General features: G+C 40.6%; 1 protein-coding gene across 2 annotated transcripts; it reads left to right on the top strand.

Annotated features, from left to right (window-relative positions):
* Positions 1-1095: 1095 nt before the first annotated feature.
* On the top strand, positions 1096-17134 carry LOC115596847 (prolactin-releasing peptide receptor). Of its 2 annotated transcripts, XM_030442273.1 has the most exons (4): positions 1096-1353; positions 13596-14068; positions 14263-14660; positions 15901-17131. In XM_030442273.1, the coding sequence occupies exons 2-4, from the start codon at positions 13612-13614 to the stop codon at positions 16126-16128; spliced, it is 1083 nt and encodes a 360-aa protein (XP_030298133.1). In that variant the 5' UTR covers positions 1096-1353; positions 13596-13611; the 3' UTR covers positions 16129-17131. The 2 variants fall into 2 exon arrangements, with proteins under 2 accessions (XP_030298133.1, XP_030298142.1); XM_030442282.1 differs by lacking the exon at positions 1096-1353 and having other exon boundaries at positions 13600-14068; positions 15901-17134.
* Positions 17135-22155: the final 5021 nt, after the last annotated feature.

Here is a 22155-nt window from a genome sequence, read left to right as displayed (position 1 = left end):
AAAGTCTCCTCAGTGCCTCTGCCTTTTCAATCCTCTTCTCTTTGAAAGCTCTCTGAGGCGGCGTGACAAACCAATCAAACATTCAGCTTTCTTTCAGGCTCCTACAAAAAGACCTGCAGGGCAGGATTTCTCTGAACTGTAGCAATCTATATCTATTCCTCTGCCCTATCTGTGTCTTTTTACTCTGTGTTGTTTTGCTCCGAGCACTCATGGGTTTGCCAGGATAGTGTTCTATTGAGTAGTCCATCTGGTATTGAATTGGTCTCCCAATTAATGCCGTGTGAAATCATTGAGGAGACCCTGTGGAGCAGATTTCTGACCTCAAGTATCAGATTCTCATCATAAATCCAACAAAAGTGTTATGAAGCCTTTACCATCGAGAGATGGGAGGGGGATAAAATCTGAACAGTATTTGACGGCGCTTTCATTGTAGCTGCTGTCGATGTGTCAACAGGGGTTCCTCTGCGAGGGCATTACACCGCAAAAGGCTGCACAAACGTACATGACATCAAAAGCGCATCTCATTTGGACCATTTGTGAGTGTTAATTATGTTTAAAATGTGATTGTGGATTGTGTGTTCAGGACCAATTTAACACAAAGAAATGGAATCAAATTAGAATAATTTTTTGTCATCATTTGTAAATGAACAACATGCAGTAATGTGTTTTACTTAGCTGACTGCACATCATTCTTTTTTTCTCTTCCTTCTTTAGCAATGTAATGAGGTTTTTTACCTCCCTCTTCACCGTGAAGACAAAAATGATATATATACGATTAGGTTCTTTCTCACTTACTCCTTTTGTCGCCCCTTTTCTGGCTTATTATTCTTCAGGCAGGGGAGTCCCTGCAGGCAGTCGAGGCTTTTCAGACATCAAATAAAGCAAAAAAAAAAGCTTACCCATCCCTATGAGGACAAACAACCGGTTGCTGCACAGGTCGTCTCAACATGTTGCGAGAGACTTGTGCAGAACTGTGTGTTTCTTTTATCGTGCAAAGTGTGTGGATGCAGGCAAAATAAAGGAGAATAGGTAGGAGGGGGCATGGCTTGGAAGGATTTGCAGGAGAGAGGTTATGTTGGTCCCTTCTCTTTCTCCCTCCCTCATGTCACTCTCACTCTGTGCTGAGTGAGGCAACACCGTCTCCTTGCCCGACTCTTCACATCAGTGTGGGCTTCCACGTAAGCTGCAGGAAAGCATTTTCTAACTAGAGATTTAAGATTTGTGACTAGAAAAAAAAGGATTGAAGGAAAAAAAGCTGTCATAGCAAGGAGAAGAAAATAAGCTCATTTGCTCACCTGCAGAGGGACCACGCAGGGACATTCCTAATATCTTGAGGTTCACACATCTGCACAGGTAAGATACACAATATCTAATCGCTGATTCACAGCATGCATTGACATTTACAGATAATCATCCACGTGCGTGCACACACACACACACACACACACACACACACACACACACACACACACACACAAACACACACACACACACATACACAGAGGGCATCAACATTTTTCCAAATATTTTTCCAATTCAATATAAAGCTTAATTTGCTTCATTTTCTAGTCAATTCACTTTTTTCAAGTTGCTGAGTACCACTTTGTACAAGCAACATTTCACGATCAACATAAAGGTGCAGGGACTCTTTTATCTCTCTTTTCTGATATAAAAAAAAACAAGCTGAGTGCTTACAGTCTCACAATGCAACAGTTTGATATGTGAGGCTTCAAAGGAGCATCAGAGTGCAGAGCACCAAAGAGGCAAAAGCATCTGCAGGTGCATCAGTCCTCAAATACGACATCTTTCTTGTGATTTGCATAGTGTGGGGAAGGTTAGTGCTTCATGCGTCCTATGTTCATACATATAAATATACTTTAGAAACATGTGGTACTTCAATTTTTTTGTAAACATTTAAGACAAATATTTGTGTATTGCACTTTCAACAATGTACTGGATTTTTCTGTGAATGAATCATAAAGTATATATGGAGAAATGAAATACTTTGCAAAATATAGACAAATACCTTTGACAAATGACAAACACATACAGAATGAATCTAATGTGAATAGGTTACGCAGTCTCTCCCAGAAATGTCTGTTGGCAGCTGCTCACCCACAAAGATTTAAGCCACACCTGTTCCCCAAATCTTCTCTAAATCTATGTGATCTGCAGCAGATGAGGCTGATGAAGCATTTAGATTCTTCGTGTGTTTTGAGTATCTTTAAACCAGATAAAGAACATCTTTTGCCTTTTCATTATAATGGAATTTCAACAGGGAAAATTAAAATGTCCTTCTCTCCACGGCATCTGTGGCAATCCGCATCTGCTTAATCTCATCATGAATGAAAAACGAGAAGGGCACCACTGAAATTATAGAGTAGACGGCTGAACAGCACTTCATTCATGAGCTCTGTTGTAAGGAAATCACACCCTGAAGACAAACAAGAGGACTGGCGTGAGGAAAAAGATACATTGCAGAAGCTTGTATTGATATGGGGAGGAAATGTATTTTGTCAGGGAGGGTCAGGGAGTATTATTCTATTTCTGTAAGGTAAAGCATGAATCCACACTCTTACCATGCAGCAACAGCAAAAAAAAAGTTCTTGACCAGTTCTTAGCAGCTCATAAATTCTGAAGTCGATCTTTTAATTTACTGCACTGTTCAAATGTATACTTGTGTGTTTGAATGTCTTCAGTTGTGATTGTTCCCTGGTGGAGGCGATGCAATTAAAGAGGAGGTGACCTCTAGTAATGAAAGGGTCGGCAGGAGATAATAACATTTAGCGAACATTTGGCCTTTAGACCTGCAGACAAGGAGAGACATTCTTGCTGCAATGCAAAATGTCAGGGAACTATCGTTAGAAAACAGTATTTTGTTCAAATATTCATATTGATGCAATTCATGCATAACATCTCAACTGTGGCGATGATATGTAGAGTGACAAAAATGTTTTTTCAAAAGTTAAAGAGAGCACAAACTCTTGTGTCTGGCTCCAAAACCATCGGTTTTAAAAAGTTTATGAGACAAATGGAGTAGCGTCCTAGATTTCCGATTAAAATCATGAGGAACACCAATAAGTCACCTCATCAGATTTGCATATGATCAACTTTTGACCTTTTTTTGTCGTACATATTTGTTCGGCCTCTGCCTCCAGCTCTGTTTGGACGCCTCGGCCGCCTGTGAAAGATGAGAAATGCAAAATGTATATAAAGTGCTCGAGTGCTCGGGAAATGTCAGTGTCAGGGCCAGAGAGTGCAAATAAAAAGTGGACACGAAGAAAGACAGGAAAAACAGAGTGAGGCTGAGAGAGAGTCGTCAGGAGTTGTCCCTCCTGTTTTGCATTTTGAGGGTTCTCAATTCTCATCACGGCTCACAAATTAGCTGCAGGGTCTGGATGTTTTCCACAAAAGGCCATGGCAACTGCGTTACTAGGCGAGGGTGGGTTTTCTTCCAGGCTTCCAGATAATATAGACAGATTGAGACCAGATGGGTTCGGAGGAAGTATTCATGCTGCTGATCATGGACATTACAAATTAAAAATCAAAGACATCGAAGACTCACAAGCTCTTAAGTGGAGACTGGGCTAAGCAAGTAATGGTTACTTACAAGTTCTGAATTGGACACTTGAAAACATCTGAATTGGCCCCTCAAATTGATCGCCGTGGAGTAGATCCATCTGCGAAAGATTTTAGTAACCACGTGACAGTGATGGGATAGAAAAAAACTCTACCGCAACCTCCTTCGACCCAGACCTTATTATAATACTAATCACGATATATAATTGTGCATAAATTAACATAAGCGATCGTTTCGGTTTTGACAAACTTTTGACAAACACAGTCTAATTGGGCTCATGACCTGATTTTTAAAGGTAATGAATCAGCGGTGTGTCAGACATGAATCCATTCATAAAAAGAGGTACATTCACAGTAGAAACAGGTTGAGTGGGTACACCTTGATATAGAGCCTTTTAACTGTCTGACATCCGTCTGAAACCTCCCACTGGATTTGAAATGGGTTGTGACCCAGTGCCAAAGCATATGATTCACATCAGTTTTATATTCAGCAAAGCTTTCACGCCTGTCCTGCCCTACAAGCAGCTGCTATCATTATATTTCTAATTTATTCTGATTTTATCCCCTCTGAAATGTCTCAAAGGACTGCAATATCATCCCCGGTCAGTCAGTCGACCACTTATATCCAGATTGTGTCAATAACAATTGGATTTGATTGCCTGGAACACTGTTGCAGACTTTTCATGGTGCTGAGATGATGAATTTAAATGATTCTGGTCAGTGTGTATCAGACGACTTCTTCTCTAGTCTGTGGTTTAGGCAAGGCAAGGCAAGGCAAGTTTATTTGTATAGCACAATTCAGACACAAGGCAACTCAAAGTGCTTTAAAGTAGAACTAGTGCAGTGCCCGTAAGAAAAGTGTATTCCTATAAAAAAGTGGGAGGTTAAGCAGCTTTTTCATGGATGGCCAAATGAGGCTGTGTTTGAAGGTGGGACGTCAGGGATATTTAAGTTTGTTGTGACATCAGATATTCCAGGGTATAATTGGCTGTTTTTGACTATTTTTGATTTTGCCAAAGCTATTTACTTGGTGTCATTATTTTCAGCACAACCTCACATGTGTGACTGTACAGTTCTTTTTTCATTTTGACAAACTGTATTAACACAATGGACCTAAAATCACAAAAAAACAAAAATTCCGAGTAGAAAAAGTTAATTTTTTTACTGTGAAAACCACAAATATGTTTAACAAACCATTTTTGTTTTTACTTCTAATGCAAATATAAATTGTTTTTTGCTAAATTTGTGCATACATTTAAAAAATGTACAAAGTTATATGTAACTATTTACATTGAAATCAGGCAATGCTCAGGTCTGCCTGTGCCCCTTCCAGCTGAATGAAGAGCTGCACTGCCTGCTCCACATTCATCTTCTCCTCTTCTGACTCATTAAACAAAAAACCGACTCCACTACACACTGAACACACTACACCAAACACTACATAACACACTAACTATACACTCCAAACACGCTAAATGTCACAAATCTCTCAACTCTCAATATCGTTGTCTACACACCGACCGTCGTTGCCTGTCAATCATCCGCCTTGGTCCCTCCCACAACTTCCTGTTCCTCAACAACCAAACTTGCTGCTTGGACACTTTCGTGACAAAAGCCCGTTTTTACCGTTTCCTCCTGCACCAGACACAAAGCAAACGTGATGGCAATGTTCGCGAAAAAGCGTGGCAGACATTATTTACCCTAGGTCCGGTTTTGGACGTGCCGATGCGTCCGGTCCGTCGCTTCGGGATACTAGCTAGCGGCTAGCGGCTAGCAGCTAGCTAGCTACACACAAACATCCACAGATTCCGATTCCACTTTGTTGTCCGCGCGTCTCCGGATCTCCTCAGACCCAAACAGACTCGGTCCGGACTCCTTTGATCTCATTAATCCACAGCAGTCAGTTTAGATGCACAGAACAGAACAGAACGGACCGAACCGCCGGCAAAATCCCGGTCCAGCTCGCGCCGCTGCAGGTATAAATCCGCTTGTTTCTTCAGGTACGTCGTGGGCTTGAGCTCTGCAGTGATTGGCTCTGGTGCGCACGTGGCCACGGTGTGCAGTGATTGGCTTTGGTGCGCACGTGACTGTGGTGGACTATGCTCGGCGGAATTTGTAAAGTATTTATGAAATAATTTATTCACGGTATCATTGCAGTCCAAACAAATGCTTAGATGCACACCACTGAACCACGCAGCAGCCATGTTGAAAGTCTCGGGTCAGTGTGATCCTTATCCGCAGAGATATTTGACTAACAGACACATACACACACACACACACACACACACAGACAGACAGAGATTCCGTGCATTTATAGATAGATATCCCAACAATACTTGAATGGATTGTCATTCAGTTTAACACAGACGTTCACTGGTCCTTCACAATGGCTCATCATCATTTTGGTGGTGATCAATTCACTTTCAATGACTTTGCACATTTGAATATATCAGATACTTACAAAACCTGCAAAACAAATGATGTTCAAATACAGCTCATTTGTACTTGCTATAAAGGTAGTGTCGTATAAGCCTTTTTTTTACAGATCTATCAAACCAACTGGATTTATTAGATTGAATTTCATTGTCTCACTGTCCCACGCAGCCCCATGCATTGAATTAATGCAGGATTGTTTTTGGTTTTAATGCCCACTAAGTAGCAAACCCTCAAGAGCCATTAGTGTGGCAGACTCTTATTCACTTCATGCCTTATGCATATCAGTCAAACAGCACTCTTCCATTTCTCTACAGTAGTCGACCCGAAACCTTATATGATAGAAAAGAATACTTTAATGTACCCATCTGACCCTTTACATTTTGAAGGATGCGATGCTTGAAATTCACCACATATCTTTCAAACAAACTGTTTAAGTTTGAGTCACTTTCCCGCATGGCCGGCGACATTTACAACTCAAAAATATTTTGGCTGCTGTTTTTCTGAATGTTACAGAAGAAAGAAAAATAAAACCATGTTGTGCCCCTCTGGATATCTCCTCGATTTAAACACACACTCTTTAGTTTCGTTGTTGTTTTAAAAGCCATGCCCTGCCCGGCATGTGTGCTCCCCCTCCCACGGAAGACTTGAGTTTGGTTTATTGTATCGATAGATGGATGAGTGATGCCCAGCCCATGAGTCAGGCCTCCCTCATGAGGGCATGAAAGATCACAAGTGGAGCATGTGGCATTTTTGCAAATATCTTAATACACATATTCCTGGTCATTCCAAGCGTGAAAGCATTTGAAGTGTCACTTCGACCAAATATTACATATCACGTTACTGACTAGAGAGTTTGCTTTCCTCTGAATATGACTTGTCAATTCAACCAACTTTTTCTACACCGACCTTTAAAAGAAAAGATAATAACAAAACCCTTCTTTAAGTAAGAATAAATCAATTTGGTCAGAACATATCCTATATATGAGAAACACTGCTCTTTATATAAAGGTCAGGATTTAATTTCTTTTTCAAAAGAAAGCGGAGTTGGCATTGACGAAAAGACTCAAAGAGTGCAGGCAGTGATTTACGCAGTGGATGGAGGCTGTTCTGTTCTTTCAGCATTAATTGCCAAAAGCTTAAAGGCCACACAGTGATGGAGAACAGTTACTCCAATGTGGTTCGCAGGTGGCGTACAAAGAAGAAAAAAACTCGCTTTGTGAACGTACTGACAAAGGCAGAGCTAGAGAAAGAATCCCTTAACATGAAAAGAGAAGAAAAGAAAAGATGTAGAAAAATGTGGGAAAGGTAACTTATAACTTTTACAATTGAACTGGATGACACCGTGTGAGACTCGGATGAATTCCCATTATCCAACAAGCCTCTAAAGGAGCTTCTCCAACCCATAGTACAACTGTTTTCACCGACTCCTTAAACAATTTCTGCCCTCCATTTCTCAAAATCTGAAACATGTTCTTGGGGTTTTCAGTCCATCTTCTAACATAAGTGGCATTCCCTGACTAAACTGGCTTGTGGGATATGAACCAAGTGTCGTTTAAACAGAGCTAAGATGATAATTCATTTGTCAGCAGGCAACATGCATCTTAGTCAGACAGCTTTCGGTGCTGCATTGTGGCTGGAGTGGTTACATACCTACAAAATGGCGGCTTGATGTCTCTGTTCATGCTCGGCATCATTGAAAATGAGAGCCATCCTCAACTGATTCCCCATCATAAATAAAGCTTTGAATGAATGAATGAATGAACATGTCAGTAGCCACAGACCAACAAATTAGTTTGTAGTCTGTCTGAATTAGTGTCTGTCTGTTTTTCAAACCACAATTAAAGAACTGGATATTTTTATCTTTAAGTGTTCTGAAGTAAACACTAGACTTGACTTTTGATTAAATGAGTTTCAGTTCAAGTGAGTTCACTGTGATTTCCCCTTTTCATAGGTTTTATAGCTGTGCATTAGAATGATGCACTGTCAGCAGCTAGAAATGGGCTTTGACAAAAAGGCCCCGGGGAGCGTAATGTTCAAATTCATGATGCATCATATGGTATTTTTCGTGAGAAGTAATTCATTCTGAAACTCAATCCATTGATCTTCAAACAGGACAAAATGTTCCTCTGGCTATCAAAATCTGAGACACTGTGTATAAACATAGATAAAAACAAAATACAATAATTGGCGAATCTTTCTCAACCTTCAAATCAGTACAAAGACAAGATATTTCATGCTCACACTTCAGTGTTCAAAACACTTTTCAAATATTGATGCTGGCAGCATGTTTCCAGAAAGTTGGGACAGGTACATGATTACCACTGTGTTACATCAGATGAGATAGGATAAGACTTTATTGATCGCTCACCGGGGAAATTCACTTGTTACAGCAGCCTACAACAGTGACTGAGTCATAGATAAGAAATGGAAACACAGCACAACAGAAAACATGAGAATTAAATAAATATACTATTGCTAATAAAAAATAATGACTATATTCTCTTTATTCACAAATATTATGAAGTAGGACAATTGCACAGTGTAACTGCACCCATACTTGTAATACATACATTGTGTACATGACTGCACAGAAAACCAGATTTCATATAGACTGCGATTTAAGAAAATATGTTGTGCGAAGTAGCTTGAAGTTCAAGTGGTGGTTTATGGATGTTAACGGTGAAAGAGAGAAAGAGATGGAGACGAACAGCAGTGTTACATTTATGTGATCTTTGTGTTAAAGAGTCTGGCGACCGTTGGAATAAATGACCTGCGGTGGCGTGTAACAGCTGCTGAAGGAGCTGCATAGAACCCCACAGTCTCATACAGGGGCTGAGTGGTGTCGTACGTGATTGATGCCAGCTTGGCTAACATCCTCCTCTCACCCTTCTCCTCTATGGAGTCCAGAGGGCAGGCCAGGGCAGAGCAAGCTCTCCTGACCAGCTTAATGAGGCTTCGCTGTGCTTCCTCCTACCCAGCAGATGAACACTACACTACACTCTCTACACTGCAGAGAAGACTACACTGAAAGTTTTTCTTTCAAAAAACTTTCAGTGTTTGGGAACTGAGGACGCAATGTTGAAGTTTTGAAATTAAAAATCTTTCGTGATACACAACCTCAGTCGCTCAACAGTCTGGGGTCTGTGTTGCGCTTCACATCTTCAATGCGCAACACATTGGGACTGCAGGCAGCCCAATGTATACCCACACTGTTATGCACTGTTGTAACTTGTGCAGAGAGTGACCAAGCATTGTACTGGTGAAATAGGCAGCGACGTCCCTGATAAAGACATCATCTGGATGGCAGCATGTGTTGCTCCAGAACCTGCATATACCTTTCAGCATTAACGGTGCCATGTGCTGACATCAAGCTCAGGGTGGGAAGATCAAATGTAGTACTGCTGTGTTCCAGGTTGCAAGTGCTGTATCTGATAACACATTTGAACAAAATTGTGTATGACACTAACACATCCCCATACTGTACCATCATGGATGCTGGCTTTTGGATCAGTTACTCAAAGTACCTGTTGCAGTATCAAGCCATGCAGCCACCTCTAGTTTTATTTGAATTTCTTGTTTTGAAACATCAGGCGCTGAGATTTATTGTCCTGCCTCATTACAATGGAGGTACAAAGAATCAACAAAGAGCTGAAAACCTACAATTAAAAAAAACAATTAACAGCAACATGTTTTTTCCAGCAACAGTGTCCCCTGCTAATCTGTTTTTAAAGCTATATATGTGTATATATATATGTGTGTGTATATATGTGTGTATATATATATATATGTATGTATATATATATATATATATATATATATATATATATATATATATATATATATATATATATATATATATATATAGCTGTGAACAGGGGCGCTGCCAGGGATTTTGGGCCCCATGAAAAGAAATATTACTGGGCCCCTGTATATATAAAATTTGTTATGCTGTTTACATAAAACTGTGCATTTTAATGATATTTTTGACTATAATTTCCTATATGTGTGAAAAGAACAACATGACAATCTGTTCCCTCTTCCATCTCTTCCTCCACTTCCACTCTCCTCCCTGACAAACTTCTAATTTATCTCCAAAATTACTATTATAGCAATACCACACAATTTCTCTTTCAAACATGCACATCACCCCCCACACACACACTTAGACCAGCCACTGCACTCAATGTAAAAACTGTATGCTGTCTTACATTATGTTTTTGTTGTTGTTTTTATTAAGTTTGTTATATATGTTTATATTTTGTTAAAAAAATCTATTAAAAATAATAATAATAATAATTTATCTCCAAAACTGTACGTGGTGGAATTAGAGTTGGGGTGGTAAAAAATACATAAATGAGGCTCTATGGTCGTTGCGATTTAATATTGTTAACATTTCTCTGATTGGATTGAGAGCAGTCACTTAGGCTACGTTCACACCGCAGGTCTTAATGCACAATTCCGATTTATTGCTCAAATCTGATTTTTTGTTTGGCTGTTCACATTACCTCTTTAAATGCGGCCTGTCTACGGATTGCTGTGTGAACAGCTCACGCTCCTGAAGTGACCCGCATGCGCAGTTGATCATTGATGACAAGCGAACATGGCAACGGCAACCGGTAACGTGGGACTGTATGGCTTAATGCTAAAAACAGTGTGGCGGCAGCCGGCAAATTTGTGAGCGGGTCATATCACGAAGGAGGAAGAGGAGAAAGAAAATTCACATTTTAATGATGGCTCTATGCGGAGCAATAGCGGCAACATCCGTACAGAGGAGTATTTGGATGCGGCATCAGAGCCAGGAGTGGTGGGATCGGGATGTGGCTGGTTACACCGAGCAGGATCACTGCTGTCCTCCATGTTTGTTTTGATTATGATCGTGGCTCCCGCTCGCTCCCGCCTGTGGCACACTTTTTTTTCAATCAACTTTATTTGTCATTCATTTACAAAACAGTGCAGCGCGAGTCAGAATGACGTCAAAGTCACATTAAATGCGACCTGGCTGTTCAGATTGCGGTCGCATTCAAAAAAATCCGATACGTATCCGATTCAGTACCACATTTAAATGTGGCCTGAATCTGATTAGAAAATGTCAGATTCAATGCGACTTGTGCTGTTCACACTGTCAAAAGCAAATCAGATATGGGTCACATATGAGCGAAAAAATCGGATTTAGGTCACTTGTAACTGCAGTGTGAACGTAGCCTTAGACTGCAAGCACCAGAAAATTTCTCCTCTTTTCCTACTGCAAAGCAAGGGGTGAGAGTCCCAAACTACTGACCAAACACAGTATTTCAGTGAGTTTATAGTTCAGTTTCAGTGAAAGCTAAATTTCAACAAAACAAAATAAGGTTATAGGCGAGCGATCCTCAATAGGCGGCCCCCGGGCCGCATCCGGCCCGCCGGCCTCCTGTTTGTGGCCCCCAAACTTTTATTCCTTCACCATGTGTTTTGGTTGGGTCAGCACGTGTGCACCGGGACTTGTCTCCATGCCAACGATACAGAGACAGCTGGGTCACTCACCGCTGCGAACGCAACTTTTAACTTTCACTTTCGTTTTCGGAGCAGTTCGTGTATTCACATTTTGCCGGTGGTACAAGATTGAAAATGGCATGTTTCCAAGTAAATTGCTATTACAAAGCGAACAGTGAAAATCCGCGACTCAGAGAAATAGGGATTTAAAATTTGCATTCATTCTCTCTATGACAGGACAAGCTCCACGTATCTCACAGTGCAGCGGTAACAAAGGCCAGACGTAGTTTAACTAATCTATTCCGTCTCATCATGTATTTTCAAACATACTAATATTTTAACGGACGGGGAGTTTCTCCCGGCAAACACCCTTTCACTCACGGTGCCAAAATGTTTATCATCCTTGTTAAAACTCAACACCATTTAATCAAAGAACAAATGACGTGAATTAACCCACAATCATCTTACATATCATCTTATTCACAAACACATTCACGAACCATAATTACACCAACACCAACAGAATACCCAAAAGTCATTGCGCCACAGTCCACAAGGGGCGTTACAATATGCCAGGAGAAGCTGTGATGAAGATTTCCAATTTGAAACGGCATTATGAGACGAAGCATAGGAATTTTGAAGAGACATTTCCTCAAAATTCAGCGATAAGCACAACACCAATAAATGCACTGAAATCATCATATCAAGCTGCAAGCAGGATTCTTGTCACATCTATGTCACAATGAAATAAAATAATGCATGACTGAAGTGATGGACACAATGTTTGAAGGCAAACAAAAAGAGGAAATATTCAACTATGTATTTTAATTTATGTTAAAATGGAAATTACATTTTATTTTAGTTCGTATTTTGTTGTTTAGAATGAAAAGGACATTTTGTTTTGAATATTACAGTATTATTGCATGTGGCCTGACCGACCTCAATACATGGACCTTTGAGTTATTGAAAAAAATCTTTGTGGCCCTTTAAGATTTGTATTTGAGTACCCCTGTTATAGGCTATATGCTTTTTAAACCATTTAAATCATTCTGAAATAATTACAGACTTTGTGTTTTTATTTCAGAATGATCTTTATTCATTAATTTCAATTTATCTTTTTTTCCATAATAATAGATTAATTCAACACAGAGCTGCTCACCTCCTTCCTCAGTTGTGTGTAGGCCTACTTGGGCTGGTTCAGGGTTAGGGGGCTCACGGGGCTCACAGACAGCTGCGGCTGCTGCTGCTGCACTTGACGTGTCTGTTCAAACATGCATCATTTTTGACAGGAGGGGTGGTCAACTGATTAAATATGGGCAGCTTGCTAAACGTGAACAGTGAAATCTAAAAATCCATAGTTTTCTTCCAAAATATGAGCTAATATGGAGAGAAAAGTGAGCTAGCTTAAAAACCATAAGGTTAAGATAAACAACAGACTAATGTTTTCCAGAACTTTCCACCACATGAACCAAACCCACCTTGTTTTTGGACAAACTGGGTGACATACTGACGGCCCTTTGCTTCTCTCTTCTGCTTAATCTTTTTGTCTTTCCTTTTTTGGCTACCCAACTTCTGGGGCATTTTGCCTTCTCTCGGTCTCCTTACTAACTGAATACACCGCACCGCGCAGCAGTTCAGTTGATTGGATGGGAGGACCGAAACATTTTACGTGGGGGGGGGCCTTGAGAAATGTTTCCTAAATAAACTTAGTGTTATTATCAGTGCATTAAGTGATGCATATTTATGATTATAAACTAACAAATTAGTGTCATATTATTTTTGTCAGTATTATAATTTTATTAGGGGCCTTTCTGGGCCCCTGTCAATGATGGGCCCCTAGAATCCATTCCCTTATCCCCCCCTTTTTCGGCGCCCCAGGCTGTGAATAGACATACAGATAAGTGTCACTGACATTACTGCAATCTAAGGAAATGTCATTCCCCTTGATTAGGTCGATTCTGTAGAACAAGTGCAGGCTGCACATATTGATCATACATGCGATCCCAAAGTAATCCCTACTGTGAGGCTGATTTCTTACTTCGATTAATTGATTGATGACTCCCTCAGTACTTACTGTAGTTTTGTGACCATGCTCTTCTTTATTTTTCAAGGTTGGCCTCCAGGGACATGGACATCCTCATGGAGGAGGAATTCAGTATGACCAATAACACCAGCCATGAAACAGGACTAGCGAGACTGGAAGGCAGTCATGGACTCAACCACAGTGACCCGCTGGACATGTTTACAGGCATAGAGCTGCTTTATCGTTTCAAATCTCTCTTCCTGCCTCTCTACTGCCTCATAGTGGTGGTAGCCGGTGTTGGGAACTCCTTCCTATTGGCTTGCATCTTGGCCGACAAGAAACTCCACAACGCCACCAACTTTTTCATTGGCAACTTAGCGGCTTGGGACCTGCTGATGTGTTTGAGTTGTGTTCCACTCACTGTGTTGTATGCCTTCGACAGCCACGGCTGGGCTTTTGGGAGACCCCTCTGCCACCTGGTCCATTTGCTGCAATGTGCCACAGTGTTTGCATCAGTGCTGTCACTCACTGCCATTGCTGTGGACCGCTATGTTGTTGTAGGTAAGGGGCCTTCTGCTTATGAGAAGTCTTTTTCTGCACCCACTGTTTGTAGGTTCTCTAAAATTGGCTTCTTTGGAACCATATGGTTTTGATATTAGAAAAGTCACTGGTAGAAAGCAATGCTTGCTGACTTATTTTCCCTCTGGGGATACTGAGATGACTGAGATGATGTATTTTTCCCCTTTCTTCATCAGCTCACCCAGTGCGGAGGAGGATCTCTATGTGGGGGTGTGGTGCAGTAACTCTGGGTGTCTGGCTTTTATCTCTGGCCCTGGCTGCACCTCCATCTCTCTACACACGCTACCTGGATCTGCGACCCACTGGCATTGACCTGGTAGTGTGTGAGGAGTTCTGGCCGAATAGTGGAAACCTGCGGCTGGTCTACTCTTGCTTCATTCTCACAACCTCCTATATGATCCCCCTGCTGTCAGTCAGCATATCCTACTGTGCCATCACTGTCAGCCTAAAACGCTATTCTGTACCTGGGGAGCCGTCCAATAGCCAGCAGCGCTGGAGCCAAAGGAGGAAGAGGACCTTCACTTTGCTCGTGGCCTCGGTGCTGGCCTTTGCCCTGTGTTGGCTGCCCCTGCAGGTGAGTGTTAGATCCAGGCCATGAGATACAAAGCTAAAGCCAAACCAGTTTGACATAAATTCTGGGTACTTTTCATGACTCTTAAATCATTTTCTAACATTTCCCTCACATGCCTCATGTCTATAACACAGAACTAAAACTTGTGTTTCATTCTCAGTTTTATCTCTCATCAGCCATGTCGTGATGAGAAGCTCCTACTGATATCTTGATGATTCATTTTCATAAAAGGAAACTTATGTGATACACATTAAACTTCTGTATTTTTTTGTGAACCCACAACCGTAAAGTTCAAACTGCGTCTGTGATTTTCTGTCTGTCACCTGTTTGAAAAACAGCTGCGTATGAAGAACAAGCTGCAGTCTGTGTTTATACTGTGTGCTGTGTATTCATTGATATTCTAATTGTGGAATCATCATTTACCTAGAATATGATTATGGTGTCTCCTGGACACTGAAAGCTATATTTAGGCTGGGGAACACTGAAATGATGTAACATATGAAACCTGACGCTCAGGAATGATCAGCCTCATGTGTTTGAAACAGACCATGGAAAGAAAAATGTTTCTGAGGAATGAAGGCAATTGTTTGTGGTCCTTTCGTTCTGCTACAGTCAGACTGACACATTTTAACTCGCTGGTGAATCAGAAAACAAACAAAATAGGAGGAATAGAGGACAAACATGAGCCATGAAAAGTACCCTATAAAATTGGAATCTGTAAAAGACCTTGATTTGGGAGTTTGGCTTGAGAGAGAGGTCACATTAACATTCCTCTGTAGGTACCTGCCAGACAATCATAAATTCAACTGCAGAGAAGTGATAACAAAGAGTGAGGCTTTCACTTTCCATGGAATAATTGAAAATAAATACAGTGAAAGTATCAAAACACTCGATCTACTGAAAAATGCACACAGCCGTTATTTAGAAATTGTGTCATCATACCTATGAACCTTAAAATGACCATAATATGTAACCTTTAAACCATATGTCATTAACCACAGGTCATCATAGGGTCTTTGTGTTCTTAAAACCAACGGAGGATTTAAGAGGTCAGGATTTGAAGTGCAGTAGTATTGCACCATTGGTGTGCAGGGGATCAGCCCCCAGGCGGCCTCGTATTCAGAACAAAGATAGAAGAAAAGTTGGCTTTAAGTTGAGCGTGTTTTTAAAGAATTCGTTACTGATAAGCTGAAATTAATTACGGCCAGGGCTATAACACAAGTTTTTCTGTGTCACTGCGTAGGTGCTGAACCTGTTGCTGGACCTGGACCCAGACTTCCACATCATAGACAAGCGCTACATTAATGTCTTACAAGTCTGCTGTCATTTAGTGGCCATGAGCTCTGCGTGTTACAACCCCTTCATCTACGCCTCACTGCACAGCAAGGTGCGCATGCACCTGAAAGGCTACCTCTGTCCTTGCCGCACTCGCCAGCAGGGGATGGTGGAGAGAACGACGTCCAGGAGCTGATTTCAGACCACGCCTCATACCCATAGCCCTGTCCCTGCAAACAAGCTATCACCTGCAACCATAATACCAATGTGAATGAAAAAAAAGACTATGACATCCATTTAAATTAGATTTCTTCATGTATTTCCAACATGTGTGACTTGAAGACATTTGCCCCTCTCTTGTACAGTTTCATCAGCAGAGGCAGTGCTAAATAAGGCCTCTTATGCCGAACAGGCGCTGAGGCAGATCTAGACCAGACTGTAGTTTAGAATGAAGATGAAGAATATTAAGCCATCCATTGGGATCTCTGTGTTTTTCTTGGACAGCATAGCTGTTGTCATAAACACTAAGCAGATCCTGCAGCTTTAGAAGGGCATGCAGTGGCATAAACAGACCCTCAGGCTGTGCGGCTCTGCAGTAGACTGATGCTGGAGGCTGACACTAGGGGTGGCTACACAGGGTTACAGGGTCTGGTTATACTTAAACAGTAAACACTTGGCTACGGGGAGCTGACCGTACAGTGAACCCTTCCACCAGAAAATGGTCTACAGAGGATGTGCAAAAGAGAGAATGTGATTATTAAACAATGTTTATTTTGCCCCTCTCCCTTTGGTACTGAATGTTCTGTAATCAATAAGACGTCTCTTGTATTACACATTTACATTTATTATGCTCAGCTACCCATTCCTTGCTATTTATTCTATTATTTGGCACCATGGTCAATGCATTTGGTTCGTGCATATATATATATATATATATTGATATACATACATAGTGTGGACAAATTGTTTGGACCTGGGTGAACTAGCCTACAGCAGTAGAAGATGAAGTCTAAAGCCTATATGTCACCCTAAACCTGTTTGTAAAATGTAATCGAATTCATAAAGGTGTTATCTGATGAACAAAGTGTCAGTGTTGTGGCTCCATCCGGTAAACAAGGATCATCTTAATATTTAGAGCACGAGTAGTGCAGGAAAGTCACTTCTAAGAGTTTGATTCCACACGCTTTGGCTGCGTTGCATTCCGGCTGCGTCCTATTAATGCTTCTCTGGTTTTCATTGACAGCTTATGATAAAAAGTAAACATTTTTCCGCTGTTAACTTGTGACAATTCATTACACACAATCACAGTGCAGGGCAATCCATCAAAGTAAAGATGGAAGGCAGGAATCTCAATGGATGAAGATTTATTCAGGATGAAGGGCAACACAAGGAACAAGCAAAAGGCAGGATCAGGGAAACCAGATGACTCAACAAAGACTGAACTAAAGACTGCTGTTAAAAAAAGGTAAACCAACGAGGGGATGAGGTGCAGGTAGAGTGAGGCAGAAAAACACAAATGAGGGTAATGGGTGGGAACCACTAGGAACAGAGAAGAAGCTTATAGGCTGGAAACAGGGCTGGACAAACAAAAGAGATAGAAGGTTTGGTGGGGGAATCAGGTTGGAGAGGAGCACAAGGAAACAGGAAGGAAACAGAGCGAGCGGCACCACATAAAACACAAATAAATGGAAAGATTATGACAGAAAGATGCCACAACACCATTTTTCCTGTCGGCCAACTGACAAGAATCCTCGCTGTAGCTTTCGTACAAGCCGATAAGACAAACCAACTTCTCCTTCTCCAAATGTCGCCTTTTAACAACCTGATTGTTTTGCTGCCTGTTGCTCAGCAGCTTGCCCCAGTGTCTCCCTCTTAGTGAATCTTGAGACTGCATTCAGCTCTACTAAATTAGATGTTTGCCCTGATGCTCTTTCTGAATGGGTGTACAAGGGGTGCTGTTTTGTCCTTTTGAAGGGAGGTTATTTGTTTGAAAGGGTGAATTTCACCTGCCTCCCATCCAATCCACAGCCCCTGCAGCTTCATATGACAAGACAAACACATGGTTGTAATATAAAGATTGGATGCCAGATTCAAGGATGGCGCCCCTTCACTTGAACGAAAGTTACTTCTGCATTGTGAAACCCATTGAATCTACTGATTAGTGTTTCTCCTGCTGGCTACCGCCCACACATTCCCACTTGGCCCTCTGACTTTACCTTAGGATGTCAGAAAAATGATAACTATAGTTATGCAAATAGAAATCTTGTCAACAGTTTTACAGGCGTCTCTTTTATAAAAGTGGTCTATGGGAAAAATGCTTTGTGGGCACCCTGGGATTTTGTTGTTGCGATACATAAGTGGCCACTGGCACAAAGTTGTTCGAGATCCAGCTCTATTATATCCCGGGTGTAAATGCTGAGTTTACACATTCCCAATGCACACAAAAGCCTAGTTTCAGTTGGATTTTTGACCAGTGGAAAAGGGGTATTGTTATAATTTGATAGGAACAAACATAATCAGCTCTACTGAGAAGATTATGGTTTCCCCCATACCCATTTGTTTGTTGGTTTGTTGTCAGCAGGATTTCACAAAAAACTACTGAACAAATTTTCATCATGAAAATTGAACGAAGGATGGGTGTCGGCCCAGAATAGACCCCATAAACCACTGGTATGTATCTGGATGAAGGAACGGATCCTGGACTTCTTTTTCACTTTCTTTACACTGCATATACACTAGGCTGGTATCTTTAAGTGAGTACCTGGGTTGTTAGATTAGTAATACAGGGCTATCGAGTTTGATATTAAATTAGGTTGGCCTGAATTAAAGGGGACTGTTGGGCTGGCAGAGGTATACACTTTACTCCACTACATTTTTCCTTTCTTGATTTTGCTGTTTTGTATCAGCTGGGTGGAAGCAGCAATTTTGTTCCACTGTAATGTTAAAGGAATAAGTCACGCAATAAACTGCAATTTGGTCCTTATATAGCCACACATAGTCGAAACAGTGGATTATTATGTGGTTTGTGTATCGGTAAAGCAACTAAGCTGTTGCAGCTTTGTTTCAGTCTTCACTGAATCTGTGACAAAAGGTGACAAATCCAGATTATTTTTCTCCAAAAAGAAAATAACACCTCATGCAGGACAATCAAAACCTACTTACTGCACTGCGGGCATAAAAGTCCAATAATACAGTATTATTCTGCTGCCTCTCATAGTCATCAGTAACATCCAGATGATGCCTTTGTACAAAATTGGCATAAATCTTGCTAATACAAGCCTGTCATAAGTGTGCCACAAAAAAACACAATAAATCTTAAATACAAATAAAAACATGCTGTAGAGATGTTATTTTTCCTTTTTTGGAATATCTTTCATGGCCACTTTAGTTGCTTGTTTAAGGCTGAGAGCTGCACCACTTCATTTGTGTCATATTAAGATACATAGATATACAAAGCTTGGTGTTTCAACAGACATAGTGGCGAGTGTTCTTGCTCAGATGTGTTTTCATAAATAAACTTAGCTCCTTTTAATCGAGTGAGGATTTAGACTTTCTTGTCCTCCGGGCTACCAGACAAATCTCTTTTCAACTGTCTCTTCATGGGCTGTAGCAGAGTGAAAAGGAGAATATTTAAAAATGGTGCGGGCAGTTATTCTGAGTCGACTGACGCATCAAATCCTGACCATGACCTGAAAGCAGTCATTGCAGCGTGAATGCATAGTGCAGATATGAGGAGCAGCATCCTTTCAAGCAAAAAAACTGCAAATATGTATCAACGTCATACAAATATAAAAAGCAAAAATTAACATTGTTTAGCTAACTTTTTCTCCTTGCAGGAAAAAAAGCAAGGAGAAAAAGTTCTTATCAACCGGTTCAACACCACGGCAAACTATAACCTCTCTGTTAAAGTAGAATTATTGGATGAACTGTTGTATTGGATTGGATTGGACTTTACGGGTGTACCTAATAAATCGGCCACTAGGTAGCCGCACACAATATACTGTATATATGTATGTGAAACATTAGTGAAAATAGCTGTTGAGGTGGGCAGTGTGAAACTAATAAATATACATTACTGGAAACAGACTGTACAAGAAACACAAATGTACATTTAAATAAACGTGTATTTTAACCGTGGCAGTCCGTGTGTCTGCTGTAAGTGAATATGAATATTTGAATACCTGACTTATTGTTTTGCTGAAGAAACCATCAAATCTAATGATAAACCACTTTGAAGTTGTGGTTCAGAAATGCATTAGGGCTCATACAAATTGGATGTGATTATAAGGATTTGCTGAGTCATTAAAGACACCTAATAAGAGAGCGAGCAGCAGGAGAGCAGCAGTTAAATATCAATATCAACTGAGTAGCAGTGATTGCTTATAATTGTTGAAGAAATTAAAAAGTATTTCCTCTTGAGTGTTGTTTTGTATATGTGAAAGTGCTCCCTTCTAAAATAACTCTGGTCTAAGAATAGCCTTGACTGTGTGTCGTACATCTAGACCAACTGTGCATTATGAGGCTATGAGGCAGAACAGCTAATCAATGAAACCATATTGATCACCCAGGGAGTCTGGCTACAGCCTGAGCAAGCTCATTAAAAGGCCGGTCTAGAGAAAATGGATTTGTAATATCTCGGGCCTAATGCCACAGGATGATGGACTGCAGCTTTGGGGTGAACTTGACTGCATCTTTACATTTGCAAACATTTGCAAGCAGCGCTTCCTCAAATTGCCTCAAGCTATCTGTACTGAGGTGAAATAATGAGGTGATGGAAAGGGCATCTTTCTATCCTTCTCTAGAATCTGACAGGGCTGATGCATTTTCACCAGTTTCAGAATCTCCTAAAAGGCTGGCATGAATCTGTAATTTACTTTTACTTTTACAACAACGTATCAAACCATCTTTCCATACTTTCCTTCCTACTCAAGATGTAGATTTTGCACTGGAAGTAGACTATAAACAGTTTGAATTTTAAAAAGAGGCTTACTACTTACCTTAGGCTGTCCAAACAGAAGAACAACCACAGATTGACTATAAAAGCAGTTTATTATGAAGCATATTTATGTTTGTGTGAGGCGGCGGCATCTATTGGGCATAGTAATTATTACAGCAGCTAAGGAGGAAGTCAAGCGATGTAAGATTTGCCAAAGTTTTGTTTTCGGGCAAGCTAATTTTCAATGCAGTGCGAGGGCACTTTTACGCTAGCATCAAAATCGCTATTTTTAAAACACTAAGAAGGCTCGACACAACAGGAAACTTTGCTCGCAGTATCACCAGTGTCTCTACACGTGAACATGAGCATTGTGAACATTGTGAACATAATTTTGATGCTAGTGTAAAAGTGCCCCCGCACTCCATTGAAAATTAGCTTGCCCGAAAACTACGGTAAATCTTAAAAGTGCCTCTTTCGTCGTAATTATGCTTTTACACGAAGGTTTGGCTCATATTCAATCACAAATAAAGCCTTGGTTGCTTTCTGCCGAGAGTTTCACTTTAACCTACCCAAATAGTTTTCTTACCTAAACTGAACAAAGTAGTTTTATTACCTAAACCTGACCAAATAGATTTCTTAACTAACCAGAATTTGTGAGCAAACAAGAAAGGTCCAGTGCGCATATTGCTTGAACACCGCAAGGGCCACACTGTTTTGGCCAATCTTCCTATTCAGTTGTTGAGGGTTTGTTGACTTTCCTAAAACAGTTGAAGACTGTAGATTTTAGCAAAGTCAGACAAGAGTAAATCTTGCAATTATGGCCAGTGTTTAATATGTGTGATGCTCTTGTGAGCCTGCAGCAAGACAGTTAATGTGGCATTGACTTAAAATAAGCTTCAGTGTCCATATTCATCATGACGTGGGAACACATTATTCAGTGCAATTGTGTGATTCGTTGATCATATTTTAACAGTGTCTGGACGAAGATAGAGGTGTTTGGTACGGAAGAATAAGCAATATAAGACTTCACAGATGATACATGTAGGTAGGATCAGTCACTTTGTTTTCGCCTTTTCAGAGGATTTGTTGAAAATAAGATAAATATAGAATTGGCTTGATGTTTTAGGTATCTAACATTAAGCAAAATAACCAGTGTACAAGTATACTACTAATTTCCAAAAGCAAATACACCAGGTTTCCATTTTTATCAACATGCAGTAGTAAGGGAACATTTCAAATTAGAGTGCTTGCAAAGTTGCATAAACATGGCAGTGCTCATTTGTTTTC

Source organism: Sparus aurata, chromosome 2 (genome assembly GCF_900880675.1).
Source record: "Sparus aurata chromosome 2, fSpaAur1.1, whole genome shotgun sequence".
Lineage (NCBI taxonomy): Eukaryota > Metazoa > Chordata > Actinopteri > Spariformes > Sparidae > Sparus > Sparus aurata.
This window is presented reverse-complemented; position numbering and strand designations above follow the sequence as displayed.

Bases quoted from the DNA above. Each gene is read 5' to 3' on its own strand.
- LOC115596847 (XM_030442282.1), top strand. From the start codon at position 13,612: ATGGACATCCTCATGGAGGAGGAATTCAGTATGACCAATAACACCAGC. The intron at 14,069-14,262 runs GTAAGGGGCCTT...TTTCTTCATCAG, and splicing joins GGACCGCTATGTTGTTGTAG to CTCACCCAGTGCGGAGGAGG. The intron at 14,661-15,900 runs GTGAGTGTTAGA...GTCACTGCGTAG, and splicing joins TGTGTTGGCTGCCCCTGCAG to GTGCTGAACCTGTTGCTGGA.